General features: G+C 47.0%; 2 protein-coding genes across 2 annotated transcripts in view; one reads left to right on the forward strand and one right to left on the reverse strand.

The window, feature by feature from the left end:
* Positions 1 to 1,529, forward strand: part of LOC103907266 — a 2,410-nt gene extending 881 nt beyond the window's left edge. The window contains exon 2 of the mRNA XM_009289411.2: positions 13 to 1,529. Within this exon, the coding sequence (XP_009287686.1) occupies positions 13 to 1,396 (1,384 nt within the window). The 3' untranslated portion in view covers positions 1,397 to 1,529. The remainder of the gene's footprint in view (positions 1 to 12) is intronic.
* A 6,106-nt stretch (positions 1,530 to 7,635) lies between these two features.
* The window catches only part of KRCC1 (lysine rich coiled-coil 1), a 17,167-nt gene continuing 11,527 nt past the window's right edge, over positions 7,636 to 13,275 (reverse strand). The window contains exon 7 of the mRNA XM_009289395.2: positions 7,636 to 8,391. The gene's annotated coding sequence lies outside the window, so the exon portion shown is untranslated. The remainder of the gene's footprint in view (positions 8,392 to 13,275) is intronic.

Below are 13,275 nucleotides of genomic sequence, written 5' to 3' on the forward strand. Positions count from 1 at the left end.
CTGGCTCCACAGCCGCTCCATCCAGGGGACCCGGGCCAGGAGAGACCTGCTGGCCACGGCACTGGGAGGAGGAGGCGCTGGGCTGGGAGTCCTCAACAGCATGAACGTTGAGGTCTTGGCCAACAAGTTGGAGGCTGTCACCTCGGGCATGCAGGGCCTCCTCAACCCCCTGAATTCATCCCTGGCCAGCCTTGGGATGGGGCAGTGGCTCGTGTCAGAGGTGTTGCCCACCTGGGAACAAATAAGTGAGAAAGACCATCAGGTGTTGTTGCGAGCACTGGGCATCGAACAAAATAACGTCTCTCTTGCTCTTAGTTGCATCCAGGCCCAGATGTGGGTGCAGAGTGTCGTTGCAGGTATCCTGAGAGACGGCGACAACGGCGTCCTCCCCACTGAGATCCGAAAGATTGTGTGGGACGCGGCCACAGAGAAGGAGCGGCAGCTCCAAGCCTGGTGGAGGCTCGTCAACTTCACTCACGACCAGGTCCTCAACGCAGTCATCGCCCACGTCCTGACCGTGGCAGAGGCCCGCATCGAAAAGGTCTACCCCATCGTGGCCCTGGGGGTTAACACGAACGGGTCCGTGGTCTACCCCCTGGACCACCGCATGTGGGCAAGGGTGTCTGATGGGAAATGGCAATCGGTAGATTTGGAAGCCTGCATTTTGGAAAGGGGGCTGGGATTCATATGCGAAGATGATGCCCTTAAGGCGAGTGATGTTTGCTTTGACACCAAAGAAGGGGTATGTCATTTTGAGATCAATCCCCAGAGCAGTAATAAAACCGTGTTAGCGTATGTAGGGAAAGGGTGCGTGTGTTTTAGAACGATGTGTAAATACGTGCAAATTAATGAAGTTTATAATCAGACCGTGTTTAATGACTCGAATATGTGTGCTTGCAATGTAGCTATTATTAGAGGCTGGGGTTTTGTGTATAAACCGAAAAAATTTTATAAGACCCCGCCCTGTGTTTACAGCCAGTTGCTAATCAGAAACTATACCTTGTATCGTAGTATAACCCCGACCCCCATCGGTATGGATTTGTCACTTGTAAAAGAAATGTTAGAGCATGCAAATTTACAGCAGCTGTTAGAAAATGCTAAAGCAGAAGCTAAAAAGATCCTAATAACTGTACATCATGATGGTAATGTTATAAAACAGGTAATGGAACGAATTAAGAGGGTGGGAGACCACCACTGGTGGGAAATTTTTTTCGGCTGGTCCCCCACGGCCACCGGCATCTTCAACATGCTGCTGCACCCCATTGTAGTTATACTGCTAACGCAAATCTGCGTGTCCTTTGCCATGGTAGCGACTTGTTATTGGATGAGGCAGATGAAGCTCTGCATTGACAACCAGGTGAAAGGACTGGGGCTGGCCAAGCGCCTCCTACCATAGTCAAGGGCAAGACTGGGTTGGCCTCTGTGTTTGCCACCAAGAAGAACTTCTAGCTCCGCTGTTGGCTGCAACCCAGTAGGCGTTGAGCGGTGGGGACACACGCCATACCAGACCTTGATGTGAGGGATGGCCTCCTCTGTTATAAGAGGGCCATCCAGGAGGGGAGGGCAGGCCAAGCAGCCTGCGGTTGGCATGAATCACAGAATGGTTGAGGTTGGAAGGGACCTCTTGAGACGATCTAGTCTACCCCCACCCCACCCGGCTTAAGCAGGGTCACCTAGAGCAGATTGCCCAGGACTGTGTTCAGCTGGGTTTTGACTATCTCCACAGATGGAGACTCTACAACCTCTCTGGGCAAATCTGTTCCAGTGTTTGACCACCCTCACAGTAAAAAAGCAAGAGTTAGCATAAGTAACTTGTCTTTGAACCTCCCATCCCCAAATCCTAATGTGAAGAAGCTGCTCTTGTGTGATTTAAGACTCCTTAAGCAGAGCAGAAGGGGATAAGGAAAGCCAAGGACAGTGTCTTTGGAAGGAAAGAGAAGTCAACGTAATGCCTGAGCGTGGAAAACCACCCACTGAAGATGGCAGAGGTGTTACCAGCCTCCAAGACTTGGAAGGACGATAAAAGACGAGCAGAATGAAAGACCCTGTAATCACCTTGAACTTAAAGGAGCTGAATCCACATGGACCTTTGCAGCAACTATCTCCGGGTTCCTGAGACTCCCAGGACGTCTGGCCAACGGATTGGTGAGATCTTCTTATTGGAGCCTGGACATCACCGCTTTGCTTTGCCGAGTTGTGCATGTACTCAATAAAATTTGTCTGTTAGAGGATGGACTGTCTATTCAATCGCTGCCTGCTCAGCTGATCACTACCCAGGCTTGTAACTTTGGCTACACTGGTAAAAAGAAATTCTGGTAAAAAGAAAAGATGTGTGGTTTTTTTCCCTTTTATAGGCCAAAATCCCTCACTTGCTTTTTGTTTGCGGAATATTCACTGAAACACAAAGATTCCTGCCTTGGGCTGAAGAGTGGGGCTCTGAGCTGATGCACAAACCCGCTCCCCTCTTTCATTCTGCCTCTCCCAACCTGTATCACTCCCCTGCCTCTGAATTCAGAAGGAGCCTTAAAATATACATAGGGGGTCTCAAACAATTTAAAAACATTGGCAATTTCAAAAACTAGATTAACCACCTCATTTCCAGCCCATGTGTCTGATCTCATTCGGAGGTGCTGCTCTCTCTGAGAATGGTGGGGGGGGTTAACGCAGACAAAAAGCCCTTTGCAATCCAGGCTGAAATAAAAAGACTAAAGAACTGGCCTTTAACCCAGCAGGCAACTGCTGGGCTAGCTCGAGAAATGAGTTTAAAACCCCACTTTTCACAAACACGGGGCTGAGAAGCACAAAGAAACAGCATATTGCCACAGCATACTTTTTTTAAAGAAAAGTGAAACTTCAATATATGGGTTTGATAAAGACCCTTCTCCTTAAGAAGCACACATTATAACTGAGCTCATGAAAATGTGAATAAATAAGTCACTGTCTAAAAACACAGAAATCCTTTTTCCCCCCTCCAAGCACCATGAAAACACCTCCTTCACCCTTGGGACGGGAGGTTGAACTCTCCCCCCCAGCCCTCCAACCTGCCTGGGAAAGGGCCGGTGCCGGGTCCCCTCTATGCTCTGCTGCTCCCCCCCATCTTACCCATAACAAAGCCTCACAAAAACCACCCGGTTATTTTGGTTAAAGCACCTTTCTTGCTAACACCTTAAATGTTTCATGAGAATTAATTTCCCTGTGAATAATTACCCTTTTACACAAAGCCCCTCTAACCCGTTTTGGGAGCCTGTAGGGGAAAAAGGAACCACAGAAAATTCACATTATCCGCTCTTCAGTCCCAAACTTGCACTGGGACAGTGTGGCACAGCAGGGGTTAGCCCCGGGATGCTGGTATAGCCACAGGGAAAGGGGTTCCTACATCTACACGCAGGTTTTAGCTGAATGCAGACCCCTGCACGGCCGCTGCATGCGGCAGCAGCATCCTCTGCAGCTGCAACGAGCTGCTGCCCTCTGCAGAGCCGGCACACGGTGCACGTAGGTTTGGTAAGTTTGCAAAACCATGAAGTTCCCCCCCATTTTAGTGTCATTTGTTTATCACCGCAAACCGAGGAGGGCTGTTTTCACGGAAGCAGCAGTATCGCTGCGGCTGCGATAGACTTCGGGTGCAGCCTGGGGGCAGGACCTTGAGCCAGAGTTTTTGTCTGCTTTTCCACTGGTTTCAGTAGATCCCATAAAAGATTTTACCCAAACTTGCCTGCTTTTCCCACCCAAATGGGTAATACAATCGTATTTATTCCCTGGTATTTTTGTTCCTGTCCTCTGCGCTCTGGAGCGGAGGGGAGTCTGCCTGTGCAGGGCATGCAAGCTGTGGCCCATGGAAACCCCCAACCCGTCTGCAACAGACCAGCTTTCCTCGGCTCCAGCTAGGTAGATCGAAGAGGCAGTTTTCAGAGCTAGCCCTGGCTGCCTCCGCTTTAGGCTGCGAAGATCGATGCGGGCAGATCACGCCCCACTGGTCTAGTCCTGTGACAGTAATTCAGATTAACTTTTGAAAAACTAGGGGCTAAGATGCTGCTGTGAAGCAGTTTTGACTGAAATGGAACAAGTGATGTAAAAATAAGCCTTGGTGGAACCCCAGACACGCTGGGGTCCTCTGGAGAGTCTAAAAAGAGCCCACAAGGGACAGGAAGGTACCAAACACGTAACTTAACCCAAGGAGCCTGTTCTCCACGCAGAGCACCTGCTTATCTCTGGATATGTCTCATGGAACTGCAGGGATACTTTATTATTTCTCTTGGGTACCTGGCGTGATGGACCTTTCCTGCTGCTGCAGAGGATCCTGCCAGTTTTGGGACATGCCCTGAAGCCACGTGGAGGTGCCACAGCAGGTCCTTGCTCCATGTGAGCAGACACAGAGAGTCTCTCTCTCCTCCGAAGCAAAGGTGAGAGGCTACGTGGAGGTATCCAGATCGTGACTGCATGGGACCACCTCCAGAGCCAGTCCTGGGGTAAAGACCTAATGGCTACCCTGAGCCTCTACATCCCACGTTGGCTCAAATCAAATGCAGAAGGAATTTGAGCCTGGGTTTTCCCCTGGCTAGGCTTGTACTTGAGCGTGTTGCTCAGAAAAAACTCAGACTTTAATTTCCCAGCCCCAAACAGGTTAACTTCGTTGTATGTTCATGAAAACATTCAAAAGAGCTTGGAATTTTTGGGGGGGTTCTGCCTCTGAAGCCCTGAAGACTGTCAAGGTTCATTTCGTACCTCCTCGGGCAGGGCCAGGCAGAAGCTGGCAGATTTCTGTCTGTCCGTCAGAGCTCTCTGTCGGAGCTGCCTCCCTAAACCCATCATCAGCATTTTGACCAACGTCACTCACCAGCGTGAACTTTGCCTTTCAGACTCAAGGCTTGGCCACGGCTCTCCTTTTTCTCCTCTTTCCCTCTCTCTCTTCCCTCTTCCCCACCTCTAACTTTTATCCCCTTCCTCCACCAGGTGCTTTCCACCTTCCTTAACACCAGTTTTCTTGCTTCTTGAGTGCGACTGTCACTCAGGATCGTCCTTCAGGACTCCCTGCTTTGAGCAGGACGTTGCAAAGCTCTCTCCTTCACCCAGCACCTACAAGGTGCCTGCACATTCACAGAGAGGGGATACATCTGGCTTAGAATCTCTCGGTGCTGATGTCCTTCAAGCCTCATGCATTTTGTATGCCACTGCGCATCAAAGGAATCCTATAAAAGCACAAGTAGTAGCAGGCAGATTCATACCCCGGAGGGTTCCATCTCAATACGGCACTGGACTGTCTGTTGCAGTGCTCTGGTTGTGACACCTCCATAAGATACCTTTATGGTTGAGAACAAACATTTTACTCCTATCAGGCCTGCTTAGTGGCTAGGCAAGCCGTCCCCCAGCTCCTTTTGCTCCCAAGCATTTTACTCCACCCCAGAGCACACCAGGTGATTCACAGAGAAGCTGGATACTAGCCCCAACTATTTCAATCTGTAAATTTACTGTAGACACGACCCGGTATAGCAGAGCAGTAAGGGAAGAGCGAGAAAGCCCCAGGGACAGAGTGATGCAATCGCAGGGCGGTAGCGCAGCGTGCTATATCCTGGCTGATCATGATGTATTATGTATGGGCAGGATGGAAGAGATGAGTTTTAGGAGGCGAGTGATGCAATCGCAGGGCGATGTAGCGCAGCGTGCTATATCCTGGCTGATCATGATGTATTATGTATGGGCAGGATGGAAGAAATGAGTTTTAGGAGGCGGAATAAAGAAGAGCATCAGGGCTCAGAGGCACAATGAGGAGAGTTGGTTTGAGAGCTAAAAAGCTGGGTAGCTCATCTGGGATGCGGGACAGATTCTGGCTTGTGTTGATTTTTTTCTGCTTTGTTAGAGTCCCAGAGAAATTCTGTGATGTGCCAGCACTCAGCATGAAGGGAGATGCTTGATTTATTCCTCACAGCAGACTCAGGAAGCGATCAGATATACATCAGCCTGGCTGAGAAGGGGTCATGAATAACTCAGTAGGGAGTTAGTTTACTCTTAGGAGCGGTGAAATGACTGAAGTTATATCCCGCAGAGGGAAATGCAGGGAATTCTTATGGGTTCACTCATTTTCTCGAAAAATAAAACACAATAGAAACAATTTCCAATTTTGAGAGAGATCTATCATTGGCACGACCGTTGAGTTTGGCAACGCTAACACAAGACAGTGTAATTAAGAATTAGGCCTTCTACAGCATGGGGCAATCAAAATGCCCTCATTCCTCCAGCTGCTCTCAGCAGTTTCGCCAGTGGATGAGAGTCACAGGTATCTGGAAAGAGAACAGAAAGACACGAGGTTACTTGCAATAGTGCAGGCTAGAAGATATGGGAAAAAACATCCCCCTGAAACTTTCAACTACATTTCCCTTTCTTCCCAGCATCTCTAGAAGTAATGCAAGGCTTTATTCCATCGAGAGGCATGGGAAGTTGGTGATATCTGCACGAGTGACAGTGGATATGCCATTTGACCTGATCTGAGAGAAGGAAGCAGCTGTAGGGCATAGCTCTACGAGGTGAGCGATGGTGTGAATTTACAGCGCATCAGCTGCTCCATGGAAACTGCTCTCTCCAGGGTTGTACGCAGGGTGTGCACAGAGTGACTTCTCCCTCGATCAAACTGAAGTACGTTACTCATACCGGTCCTGGGACAAGAGCACAAGTTTGGCTGGCAAATCCATGCCCTATTTTGTCTCCTGATAACTTGTTTGTGCAGCTGGACACAGATTTACAGGCCTGGCCCTCCCACCTCATCTGCCCAGATGGGCTCTGTCCCCTGTATGCCCATGGATGCTGCACTGGTCCATGCACGGTCACCAACAGTGTATGGATAAAAGTCACGGCTGGAGCCACCTGCATTGTATGTATCTCCCCCTTTCCACCCGTCAAAGAGATGAAGGCTTGTCCAGTATGATAATGATGATCTGGCTGATACCAGCACAGTAAGCACAGTAAGAAAGGAAAATGGGAGTAAAATTCCCTATCATTGGCAATATACAGTCAGTTCTTTAATACAACTCTTTGTTTAGCTTTTTCATGCAATTCCAGCAAATTATTCTAGTATCATCCTTCTAAATGCATTCAAAGGACACAGGCAGGCTTGCATGGCAATATTCTCTGCACTTAGTGTATTTTCTGTAAGACAAACGTGTTTTGACTGTGTATACAGGACTGACACAAATATTTTCAGAAACCCAGATATGGTCAGGCATTACTGGGGACAGAGGAGAGCAGCAAAGACAGACTCACCTCACTGTCAGAGCCAAGTGTTGTTCAGTGGGGAGAGAGACAAGCCCCCATGGCTTATGCAGCAACTGCTCCCAAGGGAGAGAGGGTAGACACCAACCTTTACAGATTCCCTGAGGAGGTAAACAAACAGTAAGTGCCATTAGATAGTTTAATGACTGCAGCATTTCCAGAGCCACCCTTAAATTGATTAAAGATCAGAAGTTTCAAACCTGGAGGCCTAACACAAGGCACCCAAATCTCTTTTTAGGCAGTTCATTGGACTGTCTTTGGTTTTTAGTGCTACTGAGCAGCAGGTAGTCAGCTGTTCTCGAAACTAAACCCCTTTTTGAGGTGCCTACAAGGGGATATAGATGCTTATTTATTAACAGTTTCAAGACTGCTTAGACAACACCAGCCTAGGCTTCCATTTGCTGATCTCCTCTGAAGTCTCTTGTATTTGTCAAATGCTACATGAGCACATTCTGAAGCATAAACACTACACCTCACTGCAGGGCTCCCATTGCATTATCCTTGCTCTCCATTAGCATGTTGCAGTAGTGCTACAAAGATGCCTGCTTGCCTGTGTTTGCCTAAGCAAACAGCATCAGAATACTCTATAAAACATTGCTAAAAAAAGAAAAAAACCAAAGACTTATTTGCCTCAACAGCACATCCACCAATGAACAAGAAAGTACTGTCACAACAGTGGTGTTATATCTGTCTTCACTTCCTTCATGCTTGTTCATAAACCTGACCGATAATCTTAACCCAGTTAGTTGCCAGGGCTAACACGGAGCAGTAAAATCATAATGAAAGATGACGTAGCTATGAGATGAGCGTTGGAGAGCGGATAAGGCTACACAGTGGAGGTCAAGATGGACGCCAGCTTGCGGGTATTGTCTCAGCCTCCTTTTCTTCACCAACTGGTGCTTCTTGCTGTTTTGAGCGTGGAGTGAAAAGATGAAAGGCAAGCTGTGTACTGGCGTACGTACTCCGCACCCAGTGAGCCCCTATTTGCAGCTGTGGGGCACGGAGCATGCTGGCTCTGCTCAGGCTGGGCGACACAACACCTTCACCACAGGCACAGCACCGGGGTCGGCACACCAGCACTCCTGAACGAGTGTGGCTGGTGTGTGCGGTCTGATTTCTTCATTTACTGAGCTAGAAAAAAGAAGAATAGAAAGAGATGTAAACAAACTGGAAGGCAGGCAGTGAAGCAGCTGGCATCACCTTCTCTGTCAGATTTGAGAGTTTTTCTTAAAACAAAGCCCCTTCCATACAATCCTCTCATTTTGAGGGCAATTCTAAAGAAACGAGTACATCTGTTTGCTTAGGCTGTGAGTACAGATACCCTCACAGAGTGACATGAAATAATTTAGCAGGGAAGAGACACTCATCCCAAGAGTTTTCAAAAAATATCACAGATCTGTAAGCGCTTGAACAGACACAAATGCCAGCAACGCTAACTGCTGACCATTCAGAGAGGGTCCCAAACTCCAGACTTCGTATCAAGTCTGATGGGGTAGGTTTTATGTCTGATGTTGCTTTGAGGATGCAACTCTGCTATCATGGTCTTGACTCCACATTGGCTTCCCAGGTATCCTCTTCCACCCTGAGCATGACAGCATGGAGCAGGGAAGGAGCTCACGTGTGAAGGAATTGCTGATGCACATTCAAATTTGAACGCTACACGCAATACAGGTGCAAAAGGTGCCTTCCCAAGGGGCCCTGAGGCCTCTGCATCACGGGCACCACTGACGTGAGCTACTTGGCCAAGGAACCTTGGTGCATGCACAGATGTTGTTGCTGAAGGCAAGCCCAGGTGCTGTCTGAGAGAAACCCATGTGAGCTGAGTGCGTCCTGCATGGTCCCTTGATCTGGACTTGCATGAAGCTACCGCACCAAAACTTCTATTGACCTCTAAGAAGTAGGCAAAAGAGCCAAATCTTGCAAGCTGCTGAGAAGTCTCACATTTCAGTGGTCACACAACACCTTGCCCGGGTGACTCATTTGACCAGACAGAGACACAACCGGTTTCCTGGTGTTGCAGCAACATGGGGAGTGCAAAGCAAGAGAGGGAGCTTTACTGGGGTGAAGCTGAGCAAGGCAGAGTGATTTTTTTTTTTTTTTAAGCACAAGAGAGAGATTTCAGAAAGGCTGAAGGCAGGGTAGGAAAGAACCGAGCTGATGCAGAAAGCCCCCACAGCTCCTCCCATCGTGCTCTCGAGGCACGGACTTCATTTGCACATGAAGTCAAATGAATGTAAGACCACAGACTTCAGAGTTTTGATTAACACTCAGAGAACCTGTATATATATCATAGTACTTCAATGTGTTATTAACCACTGACATGGGGGAGTGAAGAGAAATAGAAATCATCATTTCTGCTGACTACAAAAGGGAAGGTGTTGCCACTGTGGCTCAGAAATAGCATCAATAGAGACTGATATAATGCAGTTCCAAAAGAAACATTTTGAGGGAAAAAGCTTAGCTATGAGCAAGAGGTGTCATAGTCAATATATTTCTCATACACCACGATATTATCGGTAAGTGTGGTTCAGCCTGTGGAGCTTGAATTTATAATGCGGATGGTTTGGAAACACCTAGCACTTAGCTCTGGGGAAAACAACTTTAGTTCAACTGTTTGTTAGGGTAGTGCTCAGAACATTGCTGTGAAGAGTTTCACTGTTAATTCTAAGAAATCCTACTTCATTTTAAAAGTTTCTTTTAAATCTCCCCTCCCTCCCACACACAGAGATTTTCAGTTTTCCCCACAGCTGTGGGGGAAAAAAAAAAATACAATGTACCACTTCTTTCACATTCCCCCTATTGAGATTCTGGTTTTATTTCAAACTTTCATGTCCTAAGTAGAGAAATAGCAAGGACCTGAGCCTGTCAATGCAAGAAGAAAAGGTCTGTGACCTGAGGATCTGTGGTTTTGCCTGGTGTTGTTGAGTATCAATCCTACAACAAAGCCCAACTGTGATACAAGTTGCACGGTAGGCTCCTGCAGGTGTTCAAGACTTGTGGAAATGTCAGTCACTTGTGGAAACTGAGATTTACGCCTGTGCCCCAGTCTTACACCCTGGAGCAGGAGTGATTGCCAGTGCACACCTAGGAGCAAAGCTGGACGGGCAGTTTGCTGTAGCTCTCTGAAATCAAAACACAGTTTTCTTGAGGTTCAACAGGAATCAATGCCTAAACCTTTGCTCTGCCAAAAATAATTCGTCGAAATAGCACTTCATTGCTTTCAACTGTAAATCGAGCTCTTTGAAATAAAGGACAGTAGCTTATTTGGAGACGAGGAACACTGTTGCTCTTTTTCCAAAGCTTTCCCACAGAAAGATTTATGGCACTGTACCTATTTATGGTTTCCTATTTATTAATTTTTTGTGACCCATTTTTGCCATACCTGCATTCATCACCAGTTTAAGGGTATAGTCAAGAACCGCTACAGCCAGTCAGGGTTAAAAAGATACTGCGCCTAGCTGCTCACCACCTCACTCTGAAAATATAAGCAGGATAGGAAACAGGTACAGCTGGAAAGACACCAGCAGATCTGACAGGGCTGTCATCTCCTCCCTCAGGTCATTTCCACCAGTGGATGTGAAGAAGAACCAGAAGCTGTAATATGTTAAGGTTAAAAAAGCTGCAGCTGGAAGAGCTTGTCTGGCACCACATTCCTGGCAGTTGTAAATCACATGAGAAGCTTGTGGAAAGGCTGGAAAGAGAATCCGGATCTCCCAGTCCTCACGCTAGCGCTTTCATCTTGGTGTTCTGACTGATAAACACAGCCATTAAGCACACTGTCAGCTTCCGTGTTGTTGGATGGCAGTGCTGGCCAAGAGCTCTATGCTGAAAAAAGTAACAATTTAATTAAACTGTAATAGCCCTCTAACTAGCTCAAACAACAGTTTTACACTGTAATCTGATTCCACAGATACATGGTAAATTTGAGATGCAGCTCAAGGCGTTGCATTCAGCTGATTTACACTGATTTCAGCTGAATGCCTCTCAATCTTTATAGAAATAATGCTTGGACAAGTTAGCAGGTTAGATATGACGAGGATATGTCTCATAGGCCAACGGTAAGTTAACTTGCCAGGTGTTAGCGTTCCCAGTGTGCCTCACTGAAACCACAGCCTGAGTTCAGGGCATGCAAGGCGACTTCAGTGGTTCTCCCTTTTATCGCAAGATTTCAAATGAGAACCTTCCACTGTGAAAACACTTCTTGCTCACTTCACAGGACGCAGAAAGAGATGTCCTGTTTCAGTTGTGGCCTTTTTCAGACAGACCTCACACTAGGATCTCACTACAAATTTTTCAGATATCGCAGCCAGTCATGAAACCAAAGTATAAAAAGTCATAAAAAGGAAAACAAACTATAAAAAGTGACAGTATTTTGCAGAAAAGCACGTTCATGCCGCTCTTCATAGGACACTGAACGTGACAGTTGCTTTCAGAGGTGAGCATCTAGGCTCTATTACGTGTTCATTGAATGAGCAATTGCAATGCTTTCAGGCATTTCTTGTTATTCCTGCTCCAGCAGAAGGGTGGCCTTGCCCCCCTGTAACGTCAGCTGCCCTTACAAAGAGTTTAAGCTGATCTGTTTGCCTGTGAATGAGAATAGCGGATGCGGGGACACGAGGATGTCCCAGGGATGGTAACCTTCAAGAGAAAGGAGGGGAAACTGGCAGCAGCAGTCTGCTTCAGGGACACATCCCGGGCAGGATAAATCTGCCAGCGTCCCCTTTGCACCATTTGCAGGTGAAAAAAAGAGACCTTGGAAGAATTCAGTACTTGACCCAGGTGATCTGGTGAACCATGGAGAGAGCCAAAATTGAAATGCAGGAGTCTTCACTTAAGCCCAGCTTTAAACAGCGATTTTAACCTTGTTTCTGTGCTCAGCTACATCTACGCAGTTTTAGCTTGCCTTTTTCATATACAGCAGCTCTTTCACAAAGCAAGCAGCACACAGGTTTACTGAAAGAGGAGACAGATCAAATTTAGTGCTGTTGGGCCTTCACAGAGGCTCCCTCTACCTGCATAAAACACCACTGACTCCAAGAGGTCTACAGTCAGATCTGCAAGTCTATCTCCTCAGATGTGACAGAAAGATCTGTGATTTCATTTGTTCTCAAATCAGAATTGTAATGCTTTGGTAGTTTTAATGGGAGGAACAGATGAGCAGAATTAGCTTTCATTACAGACAGTGTGGATTCGTTTGCTACTAAGAAATGAAAAAAGATGTATTTACAGTAAAGGGTAAATAAAGTCATCAATCTCTGTTCCTAGTATTTTAAAATGTCTAGATATGTAGATAACTATTGGCACAAATGTGGAAGGCTAGGAACAAGGCAACTGGGAAACACACGAACAATAATCATTACTTAGGACCTTAGAAAATTGGCTATCACTTACCTAAATTAGAGCTATAAGTCACTTCTGCTAGATGAGAATCTGCTATGTCTCATTTGCAGCATTTACATCATAGATTAATCATTGTTTAATCAAAATGTGGCACGAACACTTCTTTTGGGATCTTATCTTTCACGTTTGATACCAAGAAACTTTGTTTAGAGCTATTCTACATAGTTTGTGCAACCACTTTCCAGTGGGTGGGCGAGGAGGGTATGGAGTTCAAGTAAAGGTTTGAGAATGGTCACTGAAAAAACCAAAACCATCTCCCTGTTCTGCCAGTTCATGCTTTTACTGTATTTTCAGAGCTGTTAATCTCCTTCACAGCTGGTAAGTGAGCCTACCAGGGGAGGTGCCTCGCTGGACCTGCTGTTTACAAACAGAGAAGGACTGGTGGGAGATGTGGTGGTCGGAGGCCGTCTTGGGCTTAGCGACCATGAAATGGTAGAATTCTCCATTCTTGGTGAAGTAAGGAGGGGGGGCAGCAAAACCGCAACCATGGACTTCCGGAGGGCGGACTTTGGCCTGTTCGGGACGCTGGTTGAGAGAGTCCCTTGGCAGACAGTCCTGAAGGGCAGAGGGGTCCAGGAAGGCTGGACGTTCTTCAAGAAGACTTAAAGGCGCAGG

The sequence above is a fragment of the Aptenodytes forsteri genome, unplaced genomic scaffold (assembly GCF_000699145.1).
Source record: "Aptenodytes forsteri isolate BGI_AS27 unplaced genomic scaffold, ASM69914v1 Scaffold141, whole genome shotgun sequence".
Taxonomy (NCBI): domain Eukaryota; kingdom Metazoa; phylum Chordata; class Aves; order Sphenisciformes; family Spheniscidae; genus Aptenodytes; species Aptenodytes forsteri.